Here is a 21,465-nt window from a genome sequence, read left to right as displayed (position 1 = left end):
CAATCTGGTTTAACCAGGCTACAATACATGTGGAATGACCGCAGCCTCTAATCTGGTTTAACCAGGCTAAAATACATGTGGAATGACCGCAGCCTCTAGTCTGGTTTAACCAGGCTAGAATACATGTGGAATGCCCGCAGCCTCTAATCTGGTTTAACCAGGCTAAAATACATGTGGAATGACCGCATCCTCTAATCTGGTTTAACCAGGCTAGAATACGTGTGCTGACAGTTTTCTATAACCACTTCCATATATCCTAATTGTAGAGAACTTGGTTTACTTTGACACCGGGGCTTGGTGGAGATTCTCAGATAGCCAGCCAGGCTGAAAGAAGAATCGTTTGCATCGGGACAAAAGATGTCTGCCAACCACGTCTAGCCGTCCAATCTCAATTGTACGCCAAAAACACGTGTTTCTATAAAAAGCACTTTAAGAGGCCGCTCACACGTTCTATAAGTGTGCCATGGCTGCGTGGAGTGATATAGGCTGAATGAACAGACGTTCAGTTATGCACTTACACACTACTAGTACACACACACATACACCAATCTTTCTGCCTTATGGCTTTGCCTACAAAGACTCCTTGGGAATAATGTTCCGCTTCAGTGCCTACAAACAATCCCTTCCTCCAGACCTCCTCCTGTCTGTTGTCTTCCTTCCTCCTTCCTCCAGACCTCCTCCTGTCTGTTGTCTTCATTCCTCCTTCCTCCAGACCTCCTCCTGTCTGTTGTCTTCATTCCTCCTTCCTCCAGACCTCCTCCTGTCTGTTGTCTTCCTTCCTCCTTCCTCCAGACCTCCTCCTGTCTGTTGTCTTCCTTCCTCCTTCCTCCAGACCTCCTCCTGTCTGTTGTCTTCATTCCTCCTTCCTCCAGACCTCCTCCTGTCTGTTGTCTTCATTCCTCCTTCCTCCTCCAGACCTCCTCCTGTCTGTTGTCTTCCTTCCTCCTTCCTCCAGACCTCCTCCTGTCTGTTGTCTTCATTCCTCCTTCCTCCAGACCTCCTCCTGTCTGTTGTCTTCATTCCTCCTTCCTCCAGACCTCCTCCTGTCTGTTGTCTTCCTTCCTCCTTCCTCCAGACCTCCTCCTGTCTGTTGTTTTCCTTCCTCCTTCCTCCAGACCTCCTCCTGTCTGTTGTCTTCCTTCCTCCTTCCTCCAGACCTCCTCCTGTCTGTTGTCTTCCTTCCTCCTTCCTCCAGACCTCCTCCTGTCTGTTGTCTTCATTCCTCCTTCCTCCAGACCTCCTCCTGTCTGTTGTCTTCATTCCTCCTTCCTCCAGACCTCCTCCTGTCTGTTGTCTTCATTCCTCCTTCCTCCAGACCTCCTCCTGTCTGTTGTCTTCATTCCTCCTTCCTCCAGACCTCCTCCTGTCTGTTGTCTTCATTCCTCCTTCCTTCCTCCCTCCTTTGCTACCTCCTTCATCTGTTTATCAGTGGTTCTCTCATCTCTGCCTCTCCCCCCATCTTATATAGATGAAAGAACCATTGTGTGTGAGCCATTGAAATAAACAACATGGTGTTGATTCAACAGCAGACGTCCTACGAAATGGGACATGAGAATTCTTGTGGCTGGAGTTATGAGGAACAAGCATGTGGGGTGTTTCTCCCTCTTTCCCATCCAATGTAGAGATGATATCGAATATCTACAGTGCTTTGGAAAGTATTCAGACCTCTTCCCCTTTTCCACATTTTGTTATGTTAAACTGAGCTTGGCCTTGGTCAGGAAGGTGACCAAGAACCCGATGGTCACTCTGACAGAGCCACAGAGTTCCTCTGTAGAGATGGGAGGACCTTCCAGCAGGACAACCATCTTTGCAGCACTCCACCAATCAGGCCTTTATGATAGAGTGGCCAGACGGAAGCCACTCATCAGTATAAGGCACATGACAGCCCGCTTGGAGTTTGCCAAAAGGCAGCTAAAGTACCCTCATACCATGAGAAACAAGATTCTCTGCTTTGATGAAATCAAGAGTGAACTCTTTTTTTTCTTATTGCCATTCATCACATCTGGAGTAAACCTGGCACCATCCCTACGGTGAAGCATGGTGGTGGCAGCATCATACTGTGGGGATGTTTTTCAGAGGCAGGGACTGGGAGACTAGTCAGGATCGAGGCAAAGATGAACAGAGAAAAGTACAGAGAGATCCTTGATAAAAACCCGCTCCAGAGCGCTCAGGACCTCAGACTGGGGCAAAGGTTCACCTTCCAACAGGACAATGACCCTAAGCACACAGCCAATACAATGCAGGAGTGGCTTCGGGACAAGTCTCTGAATGTCCTTGAGTGGCCCAGCCAGAGCCAGGATTTGAACCCGATCGAACATCTCTGGAGAGACCTGAAAATGGCTGTGCAGCGATGCTCCCCATCCAAACTGACAGAGCTTGAGAGGATCTGCAGATAAGAATTGGAGAAGCTCCCTAAGTACAGATGTGCCAAGCTTGTAGGGTCATTCCCAAGAAGACTAGAGGCTGTAATCCCTGCCAAAGGTGCTTCAACAAAGTACTGAGTAAAGGGGCTGAATACTTATGTAAATGTGATATTTCAGGGTTTTTTTTAAATACGTTTTCAAAAAGATCTAGAAACCTGTTTTTGCTTTGTCATTATGGGGTATTTTGTGTAGATGAGTTAAAAAAAATATTTAATACATTTTAGAATAAGGCTGTAATGTAACAAAAGGTGGAAAAAGTCAAGGGGTGTGAATACATTCTGAATGCACTGAAAGTCCTTTCATTTGATGTTTATTAAAGTCTACACTGAGCTAAGTTTTTGTCCTTTGACTTGTGATTATGTCATTTGAAACATTTTCACTCAATTGCTGAGATTTTCTCTGGCTCGTGTGATGGGGTTGGGCCGGGAAATGGGACAGTGGTCAGGGTTTAAAACTATGGCTCTACTGTTGTGGAACTACATTTGACCTGTCTATCCTCCTGGGAAAAAGAGAAACTGACCGCTGCTAGTTCTGGCCTGGCAGTTTAGGTCTAAGCATGGTTTGTTTGAAGTATGACCATTGTATTCTCTCAAGTTACTTTTGTTGGCTTGTCTGTCTGTTTGTTTGTTTGTTTCGCTGTCGATAAAGTGGATTCTGCCTCTGGGTATGAGTTTAGATTGTTAATGTTACTTGTTTCTGTGGGCTCTGTCTCTCCCTGAGGTTTCAAACTGTGGCTAGGTTAGCTATAAGGGTCCGCAGATGGATGATAGTATCGTTAAATTAAATACATTTTTAGATCAGGAAAATAACTTCCCACAAGTCCACTTGCCATATGTGTAATGCAGTTACAAAATGAACAAACACTGTTAGTCCAGTTGTAATGGAAAACCAAGACCCTTCTCATTTGATGGATATTTTATGGCTTTGTCCGCAAGCATATCGATCTTTTCACACGGCTTACGGCTTTGCAGATTTGCTGTCTCGTTTTCTCTCCTCTCTCTCTCTCTCTCTCTCTCTCTCTCTCTCTCTCTCTCTCTCTCTCTCTCTCTCTCTCTCTCTCTCTCTCTCTCTCTCTCTCTCTCTTGTTCTCTCCCTCCTCTCCTCATCTCCTCCCCCATTTCCCTCCTTTACTCTCTCTCCCCCCTGTCTCTCCCCCAAACAGCCGTGTGTAACCTAATTGTCATAGCTCACAGTGATTCACTCTAGACTACTTAGCTCCTATGTTGACTCGTTGAGATGTCTATTCCATGCAGTCATCCTCATCCTATGCCTCATACGTAATCCATTGTGAGCGGTGGTCACACACACACACACACACACACACACACACACACACACACACAACAGTGCCACAGGCAAGCAGGCCCCCTCTGGCCCAGCAGAAGGTCATTAACCTCAATCTGTCTCCATCCAGATAGGGTTCTGTTGATTAGCATCGCTCCTTATTGCCATCTATGGAGCTGGGACTGCAAATGTACTGTTGTTGTGTTCACATGGGCTGTCTGTCCTTCTGTCCACCCCTGGTACTGATCTTACAAGACAAGTCACTATACTGTATTATGTAATGTAGGCATCAAGGTTTATTCTTGTCTAATGTCCATAAACAGGCCTTTGACCAAAGCAAAGTGAATGCGACCAGCAATGGGATCCTTTTACAGACTCCCTTGTGTGTATTGGTATTTCTCATTTTCTTACTGTCTATGCATTTTATAACAAAGCACAAACACGGTTGTTCTTTTGTTATCAAGGCCAGGCTTTATAAGGCGTGTGTGAGAGAGTGTTTGTTTGCCAAGCACGGCTCCACCAATGTTTTGTGAACTAGGACGACAGGACAAGTGGATTCATGCAGCAGGCCAGTGAAATTCCCTCCAGCAGAACATAGTGGATGCCTGCTATAGTAACCGGGTTGGACAGGGGTGGCTGTGTGGGGGTCTACGATGGATGGGGGATGGGTCTCCTCTTTGTTGTGTGGTAGGAGTATCACACACTGACCTCTCCAAGGCCCCTGGGGTGAGGGTTGGGGTTCAGGGTCTGGGAGGAGGGTTAAGGGAATGGGTAAATACGCCAACCTTGATTGTACACATCATTTACAAAATAGCCTCCAATACCCTACTCAACAAATTGGATGCAGTCTATCACAGTGCTATCCGTTTTGTCACCAAAGCCCCATATACTACCCACCATTGCGACCTGTACGCTCTCGTTGGCTGGCCCTCGCTTCATACTCGTCGCCAAACCCACTGGCTCCATGTCATCTACAAGACCCTGCTAGGTAAAGTCCCCCCTTATCTCAGCTCGCTGGTCACCATAGCATCTCCCACCTGTAGCACACGCTCCAGCAGGTATATCTCTCTAGTCACCCCCAAAACCAATTCTTTCTTTGGCCGCCTCTCCTTCCAGTTCTCTGCTGCCAATGACTGGAACGAACTACAAAAATCTCTTAAATTGGAAACACTTATCTCCCTCACTAGCTTTAAGCACCAACTGTCAGAGCATCTTACAGATTACTGCACCTGTACATAGCCCACCTATAATTTAGCCCAAACAACTACCTCTTTCCCAACTGTATTTAATTTATTTATTTATTTTGCTCCTTTGCACCCCATTATTTTTATTTCTACTTTGCACATTCTTCCATTGCAAAACTACCATTCCAGTGTTTTACTTGCTATATTGTATTTACTTTGCCACCATGGCCTTTTTTGCCTTTACCTCCCTTCTCACCTAATTTGCTCACATTGTATATAGACTTGTTTTTTTTTTTTTTTTTTTTTTTTTTTTTTTTTTTTTTTTACTGTATTATTGACTGTATGTTTGTTTTACTCCATGTGTAACTCTGTGTCATTGTATGTGTCGAACTGCTTTGCTTTATCTTGGCCAGGTCGCAATTGTAAATGAGAACTTGTTCTCAACTTGCTTACCTGGTTAAATAAAGGTGAAATAAAATAAATAAATAAATAAAAATAAAGGCATGAACAGATCGCTAGGATTGTTGAGCGTCTGCCGGGCGAGAGTACTTAGCACGTCTGAATAGAGTCTCGACCGTAATTGCAAACTGATTCTACGTGTAGAAACGGGAGAAAATGAGAGCGGCTGTCGCCAACGCCGGGTGGTCCCTATAATAACACACCACTCCGACACCAAGCGAATGAACGGCAGACTGACCATCGGTCTTGTTAGTTTCCTCCTTAAATGTTACCCTGGTGGAGATACCTACCTGACTCTGCTGGGATGGTCAAATTGCTTTACTAACTAAGAATATACACACTGGGCACACATTGGTTGAATCCATGTTGTTTCCACGTAATTTTAATGAAATGGAATAGACGTTGAATTGACATCTGTACCCAGTGGGTTGCCTAAGGTTGGTGACAATACTGAAGTTATTCTCCTCACACACGCGTGTGCAGATGCGCCCACACAACCACAGACACACGCACACACACACCCTCACACACCACCTCGTTTGCCCCCAGAGATGGCCTGTGTTGAATAACACAGTGCAGGCTAGCATGACAGATTCTCTGAGGCCTTTAGCATTGGGTTGTAGTAGTGATGCAGAATTGTAGAGGAGGAGACAGAAGAACTTTCCCATCCCCCTCTTCCCGTCTCATCCATAACCCATGACTCCTCCGCTTTCCACTTCTCTAGCTTTCCTCTTCCCTGCCCTCCTCTCCCTGTCCTCTGCTCTGCTCTGCAGGGACTTAATGGTGTCCTAGCTGTACATGGGCAGGGCTCTACATACATCTCCGCCTAAATTGAACAAAGTAGGCCACACAAACAAATTTAGGAGCACAATTAAAAATATTTGAGGTAATAAATCCTTAGACTCCTTATTTTGCTGCGCAACCTGGAATTTTACTTTAGTAACACAAGTGTGCGGCAGGCAGCCTAGTGGTTAGACCGTTGGGCCAGTAACCGAAAGGTTGCTGGATCAAATCCCTGAGCTGACAAGGTAAAAATCTGTCATTTTGTGCTTGAGCAATGCAGTTAACCCACTGTTCCCTGGGTGCTGAAGACTTGCATATTGATTATGTCAGCCCCCCGCACCTCTCAGATTCAGAAGGGCTGGGTTAAATGCGGAAGACACATTTCAGTTGAAGGCATTCAGTTGTACAACTGACAACATATCCCCCTTTCCCCTTCCCCCTAAAATGGTCGCACCGTAGAGCCCTGATAGGCAGGCCCAGCCGAGTGCACTCTTCTGGAAACACCCTCCACGTGTCAGAGTGGAACAGTCAGAGACTGGGAGAATTAAGGAAGACACTGGGGCCGACTGCTTCATTGGCGTTTAGAGAGGGGGTGTTGCCCCTCACCTGCCTTGTAATTATTCCGTCTTTACTGCCTTAACTGTATCCAAACTCCCAGAGCAAATTCTCAAGGCAGTGTGTGTAGGTTAGTGATGCGGGGTGGATGGTTTCAAGTAAAGGTCAACCGATTAACCGGAAGGGCCGATTTCAAGTTTTCATAACAATCGGAAATTGGTATTTTTGGACACCGATTTGGCCGATAATTTTTTACACCTTTATTTAACTAAGCAAGTCAGTTAATAAGAACACATTCTTATTTTCAATGACGGCCTAGGAACGGTGGGTTAACTGCCCTGTTCAGGGGCAGAATGACAGATTTTTCCTTGTCAGCTTGGGGATTCGTTTTTGCAACCTTCCGGTTACTTGTCCAACGCTCTAAACACCTGCCTTACATTGCAGTCCATGAGGAGCCTGCATGGCAGGCTGACTACCTGTTACGCGAGGGTAGCAAGAAGCCAAGGTAAGTTGCTAGCTAGCTTTAAAAGTATCTTGTAAAAAAAACAATCAATCTTAACATAATCACTAGTTAACTACACATGGTTGATGATATTACTAGTTTATCTAGCTTGTCCTGCGTTGTAAATAATTGATGCGGTGCCTGTTAATTTATCATCGAATCACAGCCTACTTCGCCAAACAGGTGATGATTTAACACTGTCGTTGCAGCAAACCTAACCATAAACATCAATCCCTTTCTTTAAAATCAATACACAAGTATATATATTTAAACCTGCATATTTAGTTAATATTGCTTGCTAACATGAATTTCTTATAATTAGGGAAATTGTGTCACTTCTCTTGCGTTCCGTGCAAGCAGAGTCAGGGTATATGCAGCAGATTAGGCCGCCTGGCTCGTTGTAAACTGTGTGAAGTCCATTTATTCCTAACAAAGACCGTAATTAATTTGCCAGAATTGTACATAATTATGACATAACATTGAAGGTTGTACAATGTAACAGCAATATTTAGACTTAGGGATGCCACCCATTAGATAAAATACGGAACGGTTCCGTATTTCACTGAAAGAATAAACGTTTTGTTTTTGAAATGATCGTTTCCGGATTCGACCATATCAATGACCAAAGGCTGTTATTTCTGTGTGTTATTATGTTATAATTAAGTCTATAATTTGATATTTGATAGAGCAGTCTGACTGAGCGATGGTAGGCAGCAGCAGGCTCGTAAGCATTCATTCAAACAGCACTCTTCGCTGTGCTTCAAGCATTGAGCTGTTTATGACTTCAAGCCTATCAACTCCCGAGATTAGGCTGGTGTAACCGATGTGAAATGGCTAGCTAGTTAGCTGGGTGCGCGCTAATAGCTTTTCAATCGGTGACGTCACTCGCTCTGAGACACCAAATTGAACATGTTTCATTATTTATTTGAGGGTAAATTGATTTTATTGATGTATTATATTAAGGTAAAATAAAAGTGTTCATTCAGTATTGTTGTAATTGTCATTATTACAAATAAATCGGTATCGGCTTTTTTTTTTTGGTCCTCCAATAATCGGTATCGGTATCAGCGTTGAAAAATCATAATCGGTCGACCTCTAGTTTCAAGGTCATTAAATATTATGTGGCTGAAGGGTGGGTTGAATAAAGAGAAACAATACCTTTAAAAAATCCATAAATGTATAATTATTGTTACATTTATATAGGCTACATTGAGGTTTTTATTTTATTATTTTAAGCTATTTTAAGCCTAGACTTTAGGGTTTAACTGTACGTGCGCCAAACAGCCCACACAGCCAATGGGCAGAAAAAGTTAACGTCAATCTACAGAGTTAAAAAGGACATTGTTGAAGTTAATTCAGTAAGACAAAAGCTGTGAAAAGAGAGTTGAAAATAAAGAGAAGGGAGGGCCAGAAAGTACTGTTTGAAAAAGATTTGGTGAGGTAGTAAAAGATTGTGAGGCTCTATACATATTTTACAGTCACAAGACCGGACTTCAAATAGGCCTATGGCATGTCAAGGGAACTGTAGCCTACTGTTTTAGATGGGTTAAATGGAAACTGAAATCTTGACATTGACTAACCAGAATAGCCTACAGTTTTTTGGCAAACTCCAAAGACCTCTCACAGGTGTTGCTCGCGGTTTGAGCAAGAAAACAATAAACAATTTGATAAATTGAATGAAGTGCAGCCCATAGCCTATAAATGAAGGGCCTACATGTATCAGCTTTCACAGTGAATGCTTTTGTTTATACGTTTTGTGCAAATGAATTGAACATCGCCAAATGCATCATCCAAAAATATTGCGCCTCTGGAGTAACGGACATTCTGGGGTAATAAATAGATAACCGTTCTCTTGTAATACTCGTCCCGTGCGAATAGGACTATAGCCTTAATAATAACTCCTGCAGAATTAAGCATTTATTGCATTACAATTATACACCAAATGTAGGCACAATTTGGACTTGGAAACAAGAGTGGAGAAATATGATATATTTATTTATGCATCTTGAGAGAATGCAATGCTCAGTTAGATACCATCTGTAGAGGTCCTGTCTGCATCATAAAAGCTGATAAAAGCTTTCAACCACGTAAAATATGTATCGAAGCCGAACTGAAATCTTATCTAAAACACGTTGGGTCATTTTCACAGTATTCTTTTTTTCCTTATGACTGGTCAAACTAATGTCATTTGGACGTTTTGCACAGAAAATCTTTCCCCCTTTATTTTGCTTTATTGTATTTTCTCCCCAGTCCCTAAATGTCTTTGCTCAGCGAAAGATGAGAGAGAGAACTTCACCGATGTCAACTAGATTGAAGAGAAGAAAAAAAAGAGAAGCTATCTGTATCTAATTATAGACAAGTTGACAAGCAAATAGCCTACCAAAATGTCGGAAATGTTCACTTTATCACATATAGTTGGGCGGTTGCAGATGAACAAACAGCTGACCCGCGCACCACTAGTGTAGGTCTTCACTTGCCTGTAGTATGTTGTCTTTGTAAAAGTGTACTCTCCACTGTCAGAGCACAGGAGCACATAAGCTTATAAGCTTGCTTGCATCTTCTTTAAATCACTGACGTGACTCTCGTTCATCCCCTGTCCTCGTCAGTATATGTCACTAGTGTGTTCAAAGCTGTCATCAAGGCTAAGGGTGGCAACTTTGAAGAATCTAAAATCTATTTTGATTTGTTTAACACTTTTTTGGTTACTACATGATTCCACATGTGTTATTTCATAGTTTTGATGTCTTCACTGTTATTCTACGAGCTCGATGCCTTCTGTGCTCGCTTCGAGGCGGGCGGCACTGGGGCATGCATGGGAGCGCCAGCTGTTCTGGATGACTGTGTGATGGCACACTTAGTGGCCTTTGTGGACAAGGCCTTTAAGCAGGTCGGTCCTCGCAGGGCAGCTGGGCGGACAGATTGCCAGGACGTGTGCTCGGAGCATGTGCGGACCGGCTGTCGGGTGTCTTCACTGACATTTTCAGCCTCTCTCTGATCGAGTCTGAAGTGCCTACGTGTTTCGAGCGGACCGCCATGGTCCCTGTGCCCAGGGAGGCGAGGGTAACCTGCCAAGATGATTGCCGCCTCGTGGCACTCACGTTAGTAGCCATGAAGTGCATCTTACATCAACAGCATCCTCCCAGACACCCGAGACTCACTCCAATTCGCATACAGCCCCAACAGATCCACAGATGCCACAATCTCACTCCACACTGCCGTTTCTCACCTGGAAAAAAGGAACACCTATGTGGGAATTCTGTTCATTGACTACAGCTCAGCGTTCAACACCATAGTGTCCACGAAGCTCATCACTAAGCTAAGGACTCTGGGAATAAATACCTCCCACTGCAACTGGATCCTGGGCTTCCAGACAGGCTGCCCTCAGGTGGTAAGAGTAGGCAACAACACGTCTGCCACGCTGATCCTTAACACTGGGGCCCCTCAGGGGTGTGTACTTGGTCCCCTCCTGTATTCCCTGTTCACCCACAACTGCGTGGCCAAACACGACTCCAACACCATCATTAAGTTTGCTGACAACACAACAGTGGTAGGCCTGATCACCGACAACGATGAGACAGCCTATAGGGAGGAGGTTAGAGACCTGGCAGTGTGGTGCCAGGACAACAACATCTCCCTCAATGTGAGCAAGACTAAGGAGTTGATCGTGGACTACATGAAAAGGCGGACCGAACAGTCCCCCATTAACATCGACGGGGCTGTAGTGGAACGAGTCGAGAGTTTTAAGTTCCTTGGTGTCCACATCACCAACAAAATATCATTGTCCAAATATACCAAGACAGCCGTGAAGAGGGCACGACAAAACCTTTTCCCCCTCAGGAGACTGGAGGGATTTGGCATGGCTTCCCAGATCCTCAAGAGGAACTGCGGCTGCACCAACGAGAGCATCCTGACCGGTTGCATCGCCGCCTGGTGTGGCAACTGCTTGGCATCTGACCGTGGGGCGCTGCGGAGGGTAGTGCGGGCCCGGTACATCGCTGGGGCCAGGCTTCCTGCCATCCAGGTCCTATATAATATTATAGGAAAGCCCATAAAATTGTCAGAGACTCCAGTCACCCAAGTTATGGACTGTTTTCTCTGCTACCGCACGGCAAGCAGTACCGGAGCGTCAAGTCTAGGACCAAAACAGCTTCTACCCCCAAGCCATAAGGGTGCTGAACAATTCATAAAATTGCCACCTGTCACGCCCTGGCCTTAGTTATCTTTGTTTTCTTTATTATTTTGGTTAGGTCAGGGTGTGACATGGGGGATTTATGTGTTTTGTCTGGTCTAGGGGTTTTGTATGTTTATGGGGTGTTTTCTAGTCTAGGTGTTTATGTAAGTCTATGGTTGCCTAGATTGGTTCTCAATTAGAGGCAGGTGTTTATCGTTGTCTCTGATTGGGAACCGTATTTAGGCAGCCATGTTCTTTGGGTATTTTGTGGGTGATCGTTTCCTGTGTCTGTGTTTGTGCCACATGGGATTGTTTCGTTGCCAGTTCACGTTGTTATTTTCTATTTGTGTTCATGTTGAGTTTTCTTATTAAATACCATGGACACTTACCACGGCGCATATTGGTCCGATCCTTGCTACACCTCCTCTTCAGAGGAAGAGGAGGAAATCTGTCGTGACACCACCGGACAATTTACAGTGCCTCGGCTGGCCTGTACCCCCGCACACTGACTCGGTACCGGTGTCCCTTGTATATAACCTCGTCATTTTTATTGTGTTACTTTTTATTATTACTTTTTATTTTAGTCTACTTGGTAAATATTTTCTTCTTCTTGAACTGCACTGTTGGTTAAGGGCTTGTAAGTAAACATTTCACGGTAAAGTCTACACTTGTTGTATTCGGCGCATGTGACAAAGTTTGATTTGATTTGACTTCTCAAACCCCAAACCCTGGGCTGGTCTACTTGGCTGTTCCCGGAAGTCTCGCGATTTTGCACATCTGGGTTTAAAAACTCTGTGGTTGTAATGTAAACCACTCCCTCGTTGCCTCCTTGGAGATTTATTTTCCCTGCCTTTTGGCAGCACATGATGCTGCCTCTTTCGTCCCAACAGTCCCATGCTCCCTTGGTGCAGCAGTGTGAGAACCAGTGCGTGTGAGCTACAAACTGTTCCCGTCCAGCCTCAGCCTGTAAATGGTTGAGGCTATTCAAGAAGGTGTGTGATGGACGGCTGAAAAGGCTGTCTGTCTGTCTCAGCTGGGACTGGGAGTGGTACTTATAGCAAGACTGCTCTCGACGTCAAGTCAGTTAACCTGACAGGAATGAATGGACGAAACCAGACTGCATTATCCAAATTGTCGGTCACGATGCTGAGAAACTGCAATCGGCTATTAGTTAGTTAGGCTAATCGTTGCTGTGGCTGAAGCACCTCTTTTGTTCTCCCATGTCCTTATCATGGCCGACTCCTGCCCCCCCCGCTCCCCTCTCTCTTCCGCTATCTTTCTCCTCTACCCCATTCTCTCTCTTTCTCATCTCTCCACACACCATGTTGTTTTTCTATACTCATCATCCAATATTATGTTTTACTCCCTCCTCCACCCCCTCTCCTCCCTTCCTTCCCTCTCTCCCTGGGAATTCATTTCTGCTGAGCTACATCTTCCTATCTTCCTCTCCTCCATCACTGCCTCCAAGTCCCCCCTCCCCCCATCAAGGGATGAGGTAGAAACAAAAAGTGGGGATGTGGTGGTGGTGGGTGAGTGGAGGAAGGAGGGTGTTGCCTGCTTAGTCCAAGCCCAGTAGAAACTGGGGCAGCTCTGAGCTCTGCAAAGCAAACCCATCGATGCTCACCTCTGCGTTTATTTCTGTAGTAAAACAAGTTACAAATGATGGATGAAACGTAGCACATTGGAGTAAAATGATTGCATCAGTCTAAAATATTTTGTAGGAATAATGGTGTGTGTTTCTGGCCTGAGAGTGATAAATTGTGTCTTCAGGGAGAATGATCAAGCTATTTACTATAAAATTACGTTTTACTCTGATGCCTCTGTGGAGGTTAGTGATGGTCTCTTCTCTCAGTGTGTGTGTGTGGGGGGGTACCAATAATCCTCAAAAGTTTCCACAAAGATAGGCGTTAGGTTTAGAGTGAGGTTTAGGGTTAGGGTTTAGGGAAAATAGGATTTTGAATTTAGGTCCCTACAAGGATAGTAAAACGTATGCAGTGTGTGTGTGTGTATTTCCCAGCTCAGTGCAGAATACAGTTGATGTATGTATTTTTCCACCCCCACTCTTTTACATGAGAGAAATGACAGGAGAAAGGGAGACAGAGACAGAGAGAGTGGGGAGTGATTTTGTTAAAACCGTGAGTGCAGACGCTGAATCAACTCTCCAACTCTTCATAATATCCTAGTTTATTAATTGAATGCCTTATAGCTCTTAGCCCTATCCTCACCACGTTCCATATTCTCTCTCTCTCCATTTGTCTTTTCTGTCATCCACCACATAGACCTATTCATTCCTTACCTCCCGTACCTCCCTGTTTGCTCAAGAGGAATCACAAGATGCAGTGTGTGTAGCTTCAGCAGGGCTGCCTGTCACATGCTGCTTAATTCAAATAGGCTGGGAGTGATAATTCCCCTTTTCACTCATCCTCAGTGCTCCCTCGACAGAGACCAAGGGCAACCACCAAACCTGGCCGTTGCCATGGTGATGTGAAGGGGGGCGGGGGGGAGGTTAGTGGAGCTCATTTGCCCCAACTCCCATCTCCCAGCCAAGTGGTTTTATTCCGACCCCTCCCCCATAATCTCACCCCAACAGCCCCCATCTCATCTAATATCCTCACCTAAAATGCACTGTAGGACCCCCTCCATCTTCTCTCATCCCCCTTTTGAGTACTTCTCACTCCAGGGTGGTTAACCCTCCACCTCCAAGTCACTCCCGCACTCCGGGTCATCACCCCCATCCAACCCCCACCCCTTAACCTAACCAGGGTCCGATTTGATTTGTTTTACCAAGAGCACCTTTTAACCCATTTAAGTTAAGTGGGTGGCTTTTTGACCACACACACACAGAGACACCAATAAACATCTGTGCTACAGCGAACGGACTGTTTCTCTCTACACACATGCTCACACATCTATCATCAAACATGTTCTACGGTAGGGATGGGCATCTGCGGCCCCTCATGAAGAGATCAGATTTTGTGGTCCCCACCCCCATCAAAGTTGCCCATCCCTGTTCTACAGGGGATGGGTGGGCAGTATGACAGAAGGGTAAGAAAAGGGGGATGGTGATGAGGGTCCTATGGTCTTTTGATTGAACTGGCCCCCTCTGGACACTTCCTCTATGGTAGCATCCCAAATGGTACCCCTATATAGTGGACTACAGGACTCTGATCAAAAATAGTGGACTACATGCAGAATGGGGTGCCATTTGGAATACAGCCTATGTTTTATAGCTGGGTATTGATTTCACCAGATGAGCCCTTTCTCCCCTTACCTCCCCCTCTCTGCAGCCATGAAAATGGGACATGAGGCATCAGGCATCCCTCCCTCACTCCTCAACAGATGGAGGTGAGGTTGGAGGATTAGGAAAACGGGGCGTAATGGGGATTCATCAGGATGCAAAGAGGCGTGAGGAATTAAGATAACTAGCCTGGTATGTATGCATACTGTACGCATTGAGGTATTATGGTTATGAGCTTACATTCTGAACAGCTCTAACTATAATGCCCTCAATAGTATTACAGAACAGGTGACATCATCACAGCACGTAAACAGACAGATGGCTATGGACAGACAGGCAGACAGACAGGAAGACAAGCAGAAAGGCAAACAGGCAGAAAGGCAAACAGACATACAGGCAGACAGGCTGGCAGACATACAGCCATACGGACAGACAGATAGACAAACGTAAGATTGACAAAAAGGGTGAGACAGAGAAAGAGGCATAATAATATGTAACAACAAATAATACTATTGCTGTCTTGGGTTGCTGTCTGGGTAGCTATTCTTGTCCCATCCCCTTCACCTCTCTCTGGAGGAGGGAGGGATGGTGTGAGGGAGTGAGGAGGGATGGGGAAGGAATAAGAGAGGGGTATGAGAAAGCACCTGCTCCCCAGATGAAACTGAAGGAAGAAGGGATCCTCTTCTCCTCTCTACTCACCTCTCCCCACCTCTCATCTCCTCTCATCTCATCTCTTTTCCTCTATACTCTCCCTTCCTCTCCCCTCCTCTCTTCTCCTCTCTTCTCACCTCACCTCTCTGCTCCTCCCCTCCTCTCATCTCCTCTCCCCTCCTCTACTCACCTCTCCTCTTTTCTCCTCTCTACTCACCTCTCCCCTCCTCTCATCTCCTCTCCCCTTCCCTCCTCCTCTTCTCCTCTCTACTCTCTCCCCTCCTCTCCTCTCTCCTCCTCTTCACTCACCTCTCCCCTCCTCTCCCCGCCTCTCATCTCCTCTCCCCTCATCTCTCTCCCCCTGCTCTCTTCTCCTCTCTACTCACCTCTCCCCTCTTCTCCCCTCCTCTCTACTCACCTCTCCACTTTCTTCTCCTCTCTACTCACCCCTCCTCTCATCTCCTCTCCCCTCCTCTTCTCTCCTCTCCCCTTCCATCCCCTCCCATCCCCTCCTCTCTTCTCCTCTCTACTCACCTCTCCCCTCCTCTCATCTCCTCTCCCCGCCTCTCATCTCCTCTCCCCTGCTCTCTTCTCCTCTCTACTCACCTCTCCCCTCTTCTCCCCTCCTCTCTACTCACCTCTCCTCTCTTCTCCTCTCTACTCACCTCTCCCCTGCTCTCTTCACCTCTCCCCTCCTCTCCTCTCTTCTCCTTTCTACTCACCTCTCATCTCCTCTCCCCACCTCTCATCTCCTCTCCCCTCCTCTCTTATCCTCTCTACTCACCTCTCCCCTCCCCCCCTCCTCTCATCTCCTCTCCCTTCCTCTCATCTCCTCTCCCTTCCTCTCATCTCCTTTCCCCTCCTCTCATCTGCTCTCCTCTCCCCTCCCCTACTCTCTTATCCTCTCTACTCACCCCTCCCCTACTCTCTTATCCTCTCTACTCACCCCTCCCCTCCTCTCCTCTCCCCTCCTTTCATCTCCTCTCCCCTCCTCTCATCTCTTCTCATTTCCTCTCCCCACCTTTCCACTCCTCTCTTCTCCTCTCATCTCCTTTCATCTCCTCTCATCTCCTCTCACAGGTTCATGACTACATTTCTCCTCCTCTGGCTCTTATCCACACACATTCATAAATCACACATTCAAATGATGTGCCATTTATGCAGAATACTTTGCTCTCCTCATTCAATTACATTTCAATCCAATTTAATGGCTTTATTGGCATGGGAAACATATGTTAACATTGCCAGAGAAAGTGAACTAGATAATAAAGAAAAGGGAAATAAACAATACAAATGGACAGTAAATATTATACTCACAAAAGTTCCACAAGAATAAAGACATTACAAATGTCATATTATGTGCAAATAGTTCAAGTACAAAAGGAAAAAAAATAAACATAAATATGGGTTGTATTTACAATGGTGTTTGTTCTTAACTGGTTGCCCTTTTCACAAATCTTGCTGCTGTGATGGCACACTGTGGTATTTCACCCAATAGATATGGGAGTTTATCAAAATTGGGTTTGTTCAAATTCTTTGTGTATCTGTGTTCTCTGACTGTCATCACTCAAGCTTCATTCAATCTTTATCTGGATCCTCAAAGGGTCAGAGAGTGATGAGTGTCAGTGCTGATGCTGTGTGTTTGATGTACCTATGCATCAGTATGCAAACTGAACAAATGCTCAAAGAAATTACATCTAAAATAGCTGTAGTGAATGAGTTGCCATGCAGAGTGAGTCCCGAGGTTGAGGATACCTTCTACTGTGTGTTCTGTTTTTGACATTGACATTGATATCCAGTTATTTAACACTCTCTCCCCTCTCTCTCTCCTCTATTTCTCACTCTCTCCTCTATTTAACACTCTCTCCCCTCTCTCTCCTCTATTTCTCACTCTCTCCTCTATTTAACACTCTCTCCCCTCTCTCTCTCCTCTATTTCTCACTCTCTCCTCTATTTAACACTCTCTCCCCTCTCTCTCTCCTCTATTTCTCACTCTCTCCTCTATTTAACACTCTCTCCCCTCTATCTCTCCTCTATTTCTCACTCTCTCCTTCCTCTATTTAACACTCTCTCCCCTCTCTCTCTCCTCTATTTCTCACTCTCTCCTCTATTTAACACTCTCTCCCCTCTATCTCTCCTCTATTTCTCACTATATATATATATATATATATATGTCTCTCTTTTTCTATCTCTATCCTCTATCACCCCCCGTCTCTCTTGCTCTCTCCATCTCTCCCAATAGTCGTTAATCTTCCTGGGCTGTGTGGCGGCTGCGGGCCTGGGCCTGAATCTGCTCTGTCTGGCTATCTACCTGAGCTGTCTGTGCTGCTGTCGGAAAGACGAGGATGAGGAGAGCAAGAGGCCCAACTCCTGCTGTGTCACCTGGTCCGCCGTCGTCGCTGGACTCATCAGCTGGTGAGAAAGACACTATTATAATTACTAACCCACCTACAGTCTGTGTACAGTCACCTATGTCATGGTAGTCTGTTATGGGACTAGTGGCGGGCTCATAGTCCTGAGAAAATAGAAAATGTCCACAGACAATAGGGTAGGTAGGCGGCCACAGCACTCCATATGTTTCATTAATAAAAGTAATCCGTGTAAGGGAATTTCATATTTTTTCACCCAACTTTGAACCTAAATCCAATGACATGGTGACATTTTCTGTGGATTTCACGTTAATTGACAACTCAACCAAATGTAAATCAAAACTAGAAGTTCAACTGACGTCTGTACCCAGTGGGTTGTTTCCCCTCATCAATGTTGTTATATATCAAGGGAAGTACTTAGAATGACATAAGCTGAAAGAATTCCCTTTGATCAAAGACAAGGAGACAAACAAAAATGTACTTCAAAGAACATTTCACTACCTCACTCTCTTTGTGGTAAAACTTTACAAAGGCTTAAATGATCTAATAGAATCTGTCTGCCAAATAGGGTCTGCGGGGAACCCCTTGGCATGTGGGTTACATCATCTGATCTGTATTGATAAGGTGTCCCAAATGGCACCCTATTCCCTATTTAGTCAAATAATTTTGACGGGTTTATAGGGCTCTGGTCAAAAGTAGTGCGCTATGTAGGGAATAGGGTGTCATTAGGGATTCATCGAGATGGTCGTCCACACAAAGTGCCCTAATTGAATCTGTTTGGAGCAGTGGGCACTTGTGTCCTCCATCTCGTGACAGTCATCATCTCAGCCCAGTGCTCTGCTCTTATTGAGTTATGCTGGTCACTGGCATTTCCTCCCGTCAGCCATGCTGCAGACACACACACACGCACACACACACACACACACACACACGCACACACACACACACAGACACACACACGCACGCACGCACACGCGCGCACGCACGCACACGCACGCACGCACACACACGCACACAAGCACACACACAGACACACACAGACTCACAGTGCATTCAGAAAGTATTCAGACCCCTTTTTGTTACGTTACAGCTTTATTATAAAATGTATTAAATATATTTTTTTCCTCATCAATCTATACACAATTTACAAAATTCTAAAAATGTAAAACTGAAATATCAAATTTACATAAGTATTCAGACTCTTTACTCAGGACTTTGTTGAAGCACTTTTGGCAGCGATTACAGCCTTGTGTCTTCTTGGGTATGACGCTACAAGCTTGGCACACCTGTATTTGGGGAGTTTCTCTCCTTCTTCTCTGCAGATCACTTCAAGCTCAGTCAGGTTTGATGGGGAGTGTCACTTCACAGCTATTTTCAGGTCTCTCCAGAGATGTTCAATCAGGTTCTGACCAAGGCCCTTCTCCCCCGATTGCTCAGTTTGGCCAGGCGACCAGCTCTAGGAAGGGTGGGTCCAAACTTCTTCCATTTAAGAATGATAGAGGCCACTGTTTTTTTGGGGACTTTCAATGCTGAAGACATTTTTTGGTACCCTTCCCCCGATCTGTGCCTCGATACATTCCTGTCTCGGCACTTTCCTTCAACCTCATGGCTTGGTTTTTGCTCTGACATGCACTGTCAACTGTGGGACCTTATATAGACAGGTGTGTGCCTTTCCAAATCATGTCCAATTAATTGCATTTACCATAGGTGGACTCCAATCAAGTTGTAGAAACATCTCAAGGATGAGCAATGCAAAGGGTCTGAATACTTATGTAAACAAGGCATTTCTGTTTTTTTATTTTGAATTGCAAAATTTCTAAAAACCTATTTTTACTTTGTCATTATGGGGTATTGTGTGTAGATTGATTAGGATTTGTATTGAATCAGTTTTAGAATACGTCTGTAAAGTAGAAAAATGTGGAATAAGTCACGGGGTCTGAATACTTTCCGAATGCACTGTACATAAATATATACACACACACACACACACATTAAGTGCAGTTGGGTGATCAATGTTAACAGATACCTTATTTAACTCTTTCAGTTCACTGCTGTTGATAAAGACACAAACAGAGGCACAATAATGAATCTCATTGTCTCTAGGCTAGGGTATATTGTTAAACCACACTGACACCACTTTAAGGGAAAATCCACCCCAAACCACTCATTCCTTTGATTAAAAGTGTGAAATAGTGTTAAATCCCACAATGCTTGCAGTTAGTCTCTGCCCAGAGTGAGGGCAGAGTATGTTTCTTTCCCACAGAGATACTTTGAGGAGATGGGAAACTCCATTAGAATCGTATTAATGCCCATTGTGTATGTGGCCCATGCGTTGTCATTGGGCCGCGCGGTGCATTCTGGAAGATTCTGAGACAAGGAGAGCTCTCTTTCAATGAGTGAATGGGAAACTATTGAGCACTAGCTCAAAAAACGAACATTAGCATGCATTTCATGAACAAGAAGTACAACATTGCAAATCTTTTCCAAGATGTGAGATAATTAACTTGTTCTCTGTAATATCGTATAGCTTTGGAATCATGACATTACGTACTTTAGAGGAAAATAGGCAGGTTTCTAGACTCATACCCTGACTTTGAAAAGGAATTGCGTGACGATTAGCTTAGCAACTGCGTGACGCGGCATGACAACGTGAATGCGATGAGTCGACAGCCAGTTGGGTGGGGCATTTCTCCACTCATTGCCCAATGTGATACCTATCTCCTCCTTTCTGTATTATCTCTGTTTCCCACAGACACAGGGCCCATTGCTACATGGTACTTGAAGGAGAAACGGAGTTGAATAATTTGGTACACTTAGATTGAGCACATCTAAGCGAAATATATACTTTGTCATGAGGATATAAACGGATGGATGTGTTCTACACAAGTAGGCCCATACTATCTATTGGCTGATTTGGTGACGTGGAATGGAGGTCATTGTTTTTCAAGCGTTCTGAAACGTGACAGTGTGTTATCCCCTATCTCCAGTGACGAGAATTGTCACTATGATGCGTTCCTACACGATTATCTCATTTCCACATACGGACCAATTAGAAGATCAATTATGGGGATTTTTTCAAATTTGACCCACTGATGGAACATGTTCTTTCACCAAATTGACCGGAGATTTATGATTTTTATTTCTGGCAGTGGATTATCCCTTTAAGGCTGAACAGTTATACCCTAGTTGTTCACGGTTAAGTGTGTTGTCTGACACATTTACTCTGATTTCTCTCTACTCAGATATCCTGCTTTGTCTCATCAACTGTACTGCAGTCAGACGACACTGAGTTAAAAGACACTTACATTTTCATTACGTGTGACAGCATTATTTAAGCCTGTTGCCTAAAATGGAGAGTGGGTCATCTGTATCACTCCCTCTCTTTTTAACAATGAATTAAGTTATTATTATTTTGGGATGGTGCATGCAAGCCATCAGCCCTGGCCTGGACAAAGGTAGGATAAGTGTCTTTAAGCTCTTGAGTACCAACATGTTAAACAAGGGATGTCCCAAAGGAATATCTTTTTTACATAAAAGGCTGAACATGTTAGCTTCACTCATTAGAAGACTTTTCAACATAAAAAAGACTGTCGCAACAGATATCAATGAAGACATGAAAGGCAACCTTTTCAGACCTCCATGAATGGAAATGTTGCTTCAGTTAGTCTTTTTTATAATATCACATACTTCAATGTCAAACACGATGGTGTTTTTTCCTCTGACGACACTGCTTTGAGTTGTCTGTATCATCCTCTCTGATTCGCTAAGTGTCTTTTCCAAATGTGATAATAGTGTGTGTCCCAAATGGCACCCTATTCCCTATGTAGTGCACTACTTTTGACCTGG

General features: G+C 44.7%; 1 protein-coding gene across 2 annotated transcripts in view; it reads left to right on the top strand.

Moving 5' to 3' along the window:
* Positions 1–21,465, top strand: part of LOC115144271 (protein tweety homolog 2-like) — a 121,049-nt gene that overhangs the window by 17,282 nt on the left and 82,302 nt on the right. For both annotated transcript variants that reach the window (XM_029685176.2, XM_029685175.2), the window contains exon 2: positions 17,493–17,665. In XM_029685176.2, coding sequence (XP_029541036.1) covers positions 17,493–17,665 — 173 coding nt within the window. The remainder of the gene's footprint in view (positions 1–17,492; positions 17,666–21,465) is intronic.

The sequence above is a fragment of the Oncorhynchus nerka genome, linkage group LG16 (genome assembly GCF_034236695.1).
Source record: "Oncorhynchus nerka isolate Pitt River linkage group LG16, Oner_Uvic_2.0, whole genome shotgun sequence".
NCBI classification, from domain to species: Eukaryota; Metazoa; Chordata; class Actinopteri; order Salmoniformes; family Salmonidae; genus Oncorhynchus; species Oncorhynchus nerka.
Note: the sequence above shows the minus strand (reverse complement) of the source record. Positions and strands in the feature narration are given on the sequence as shown.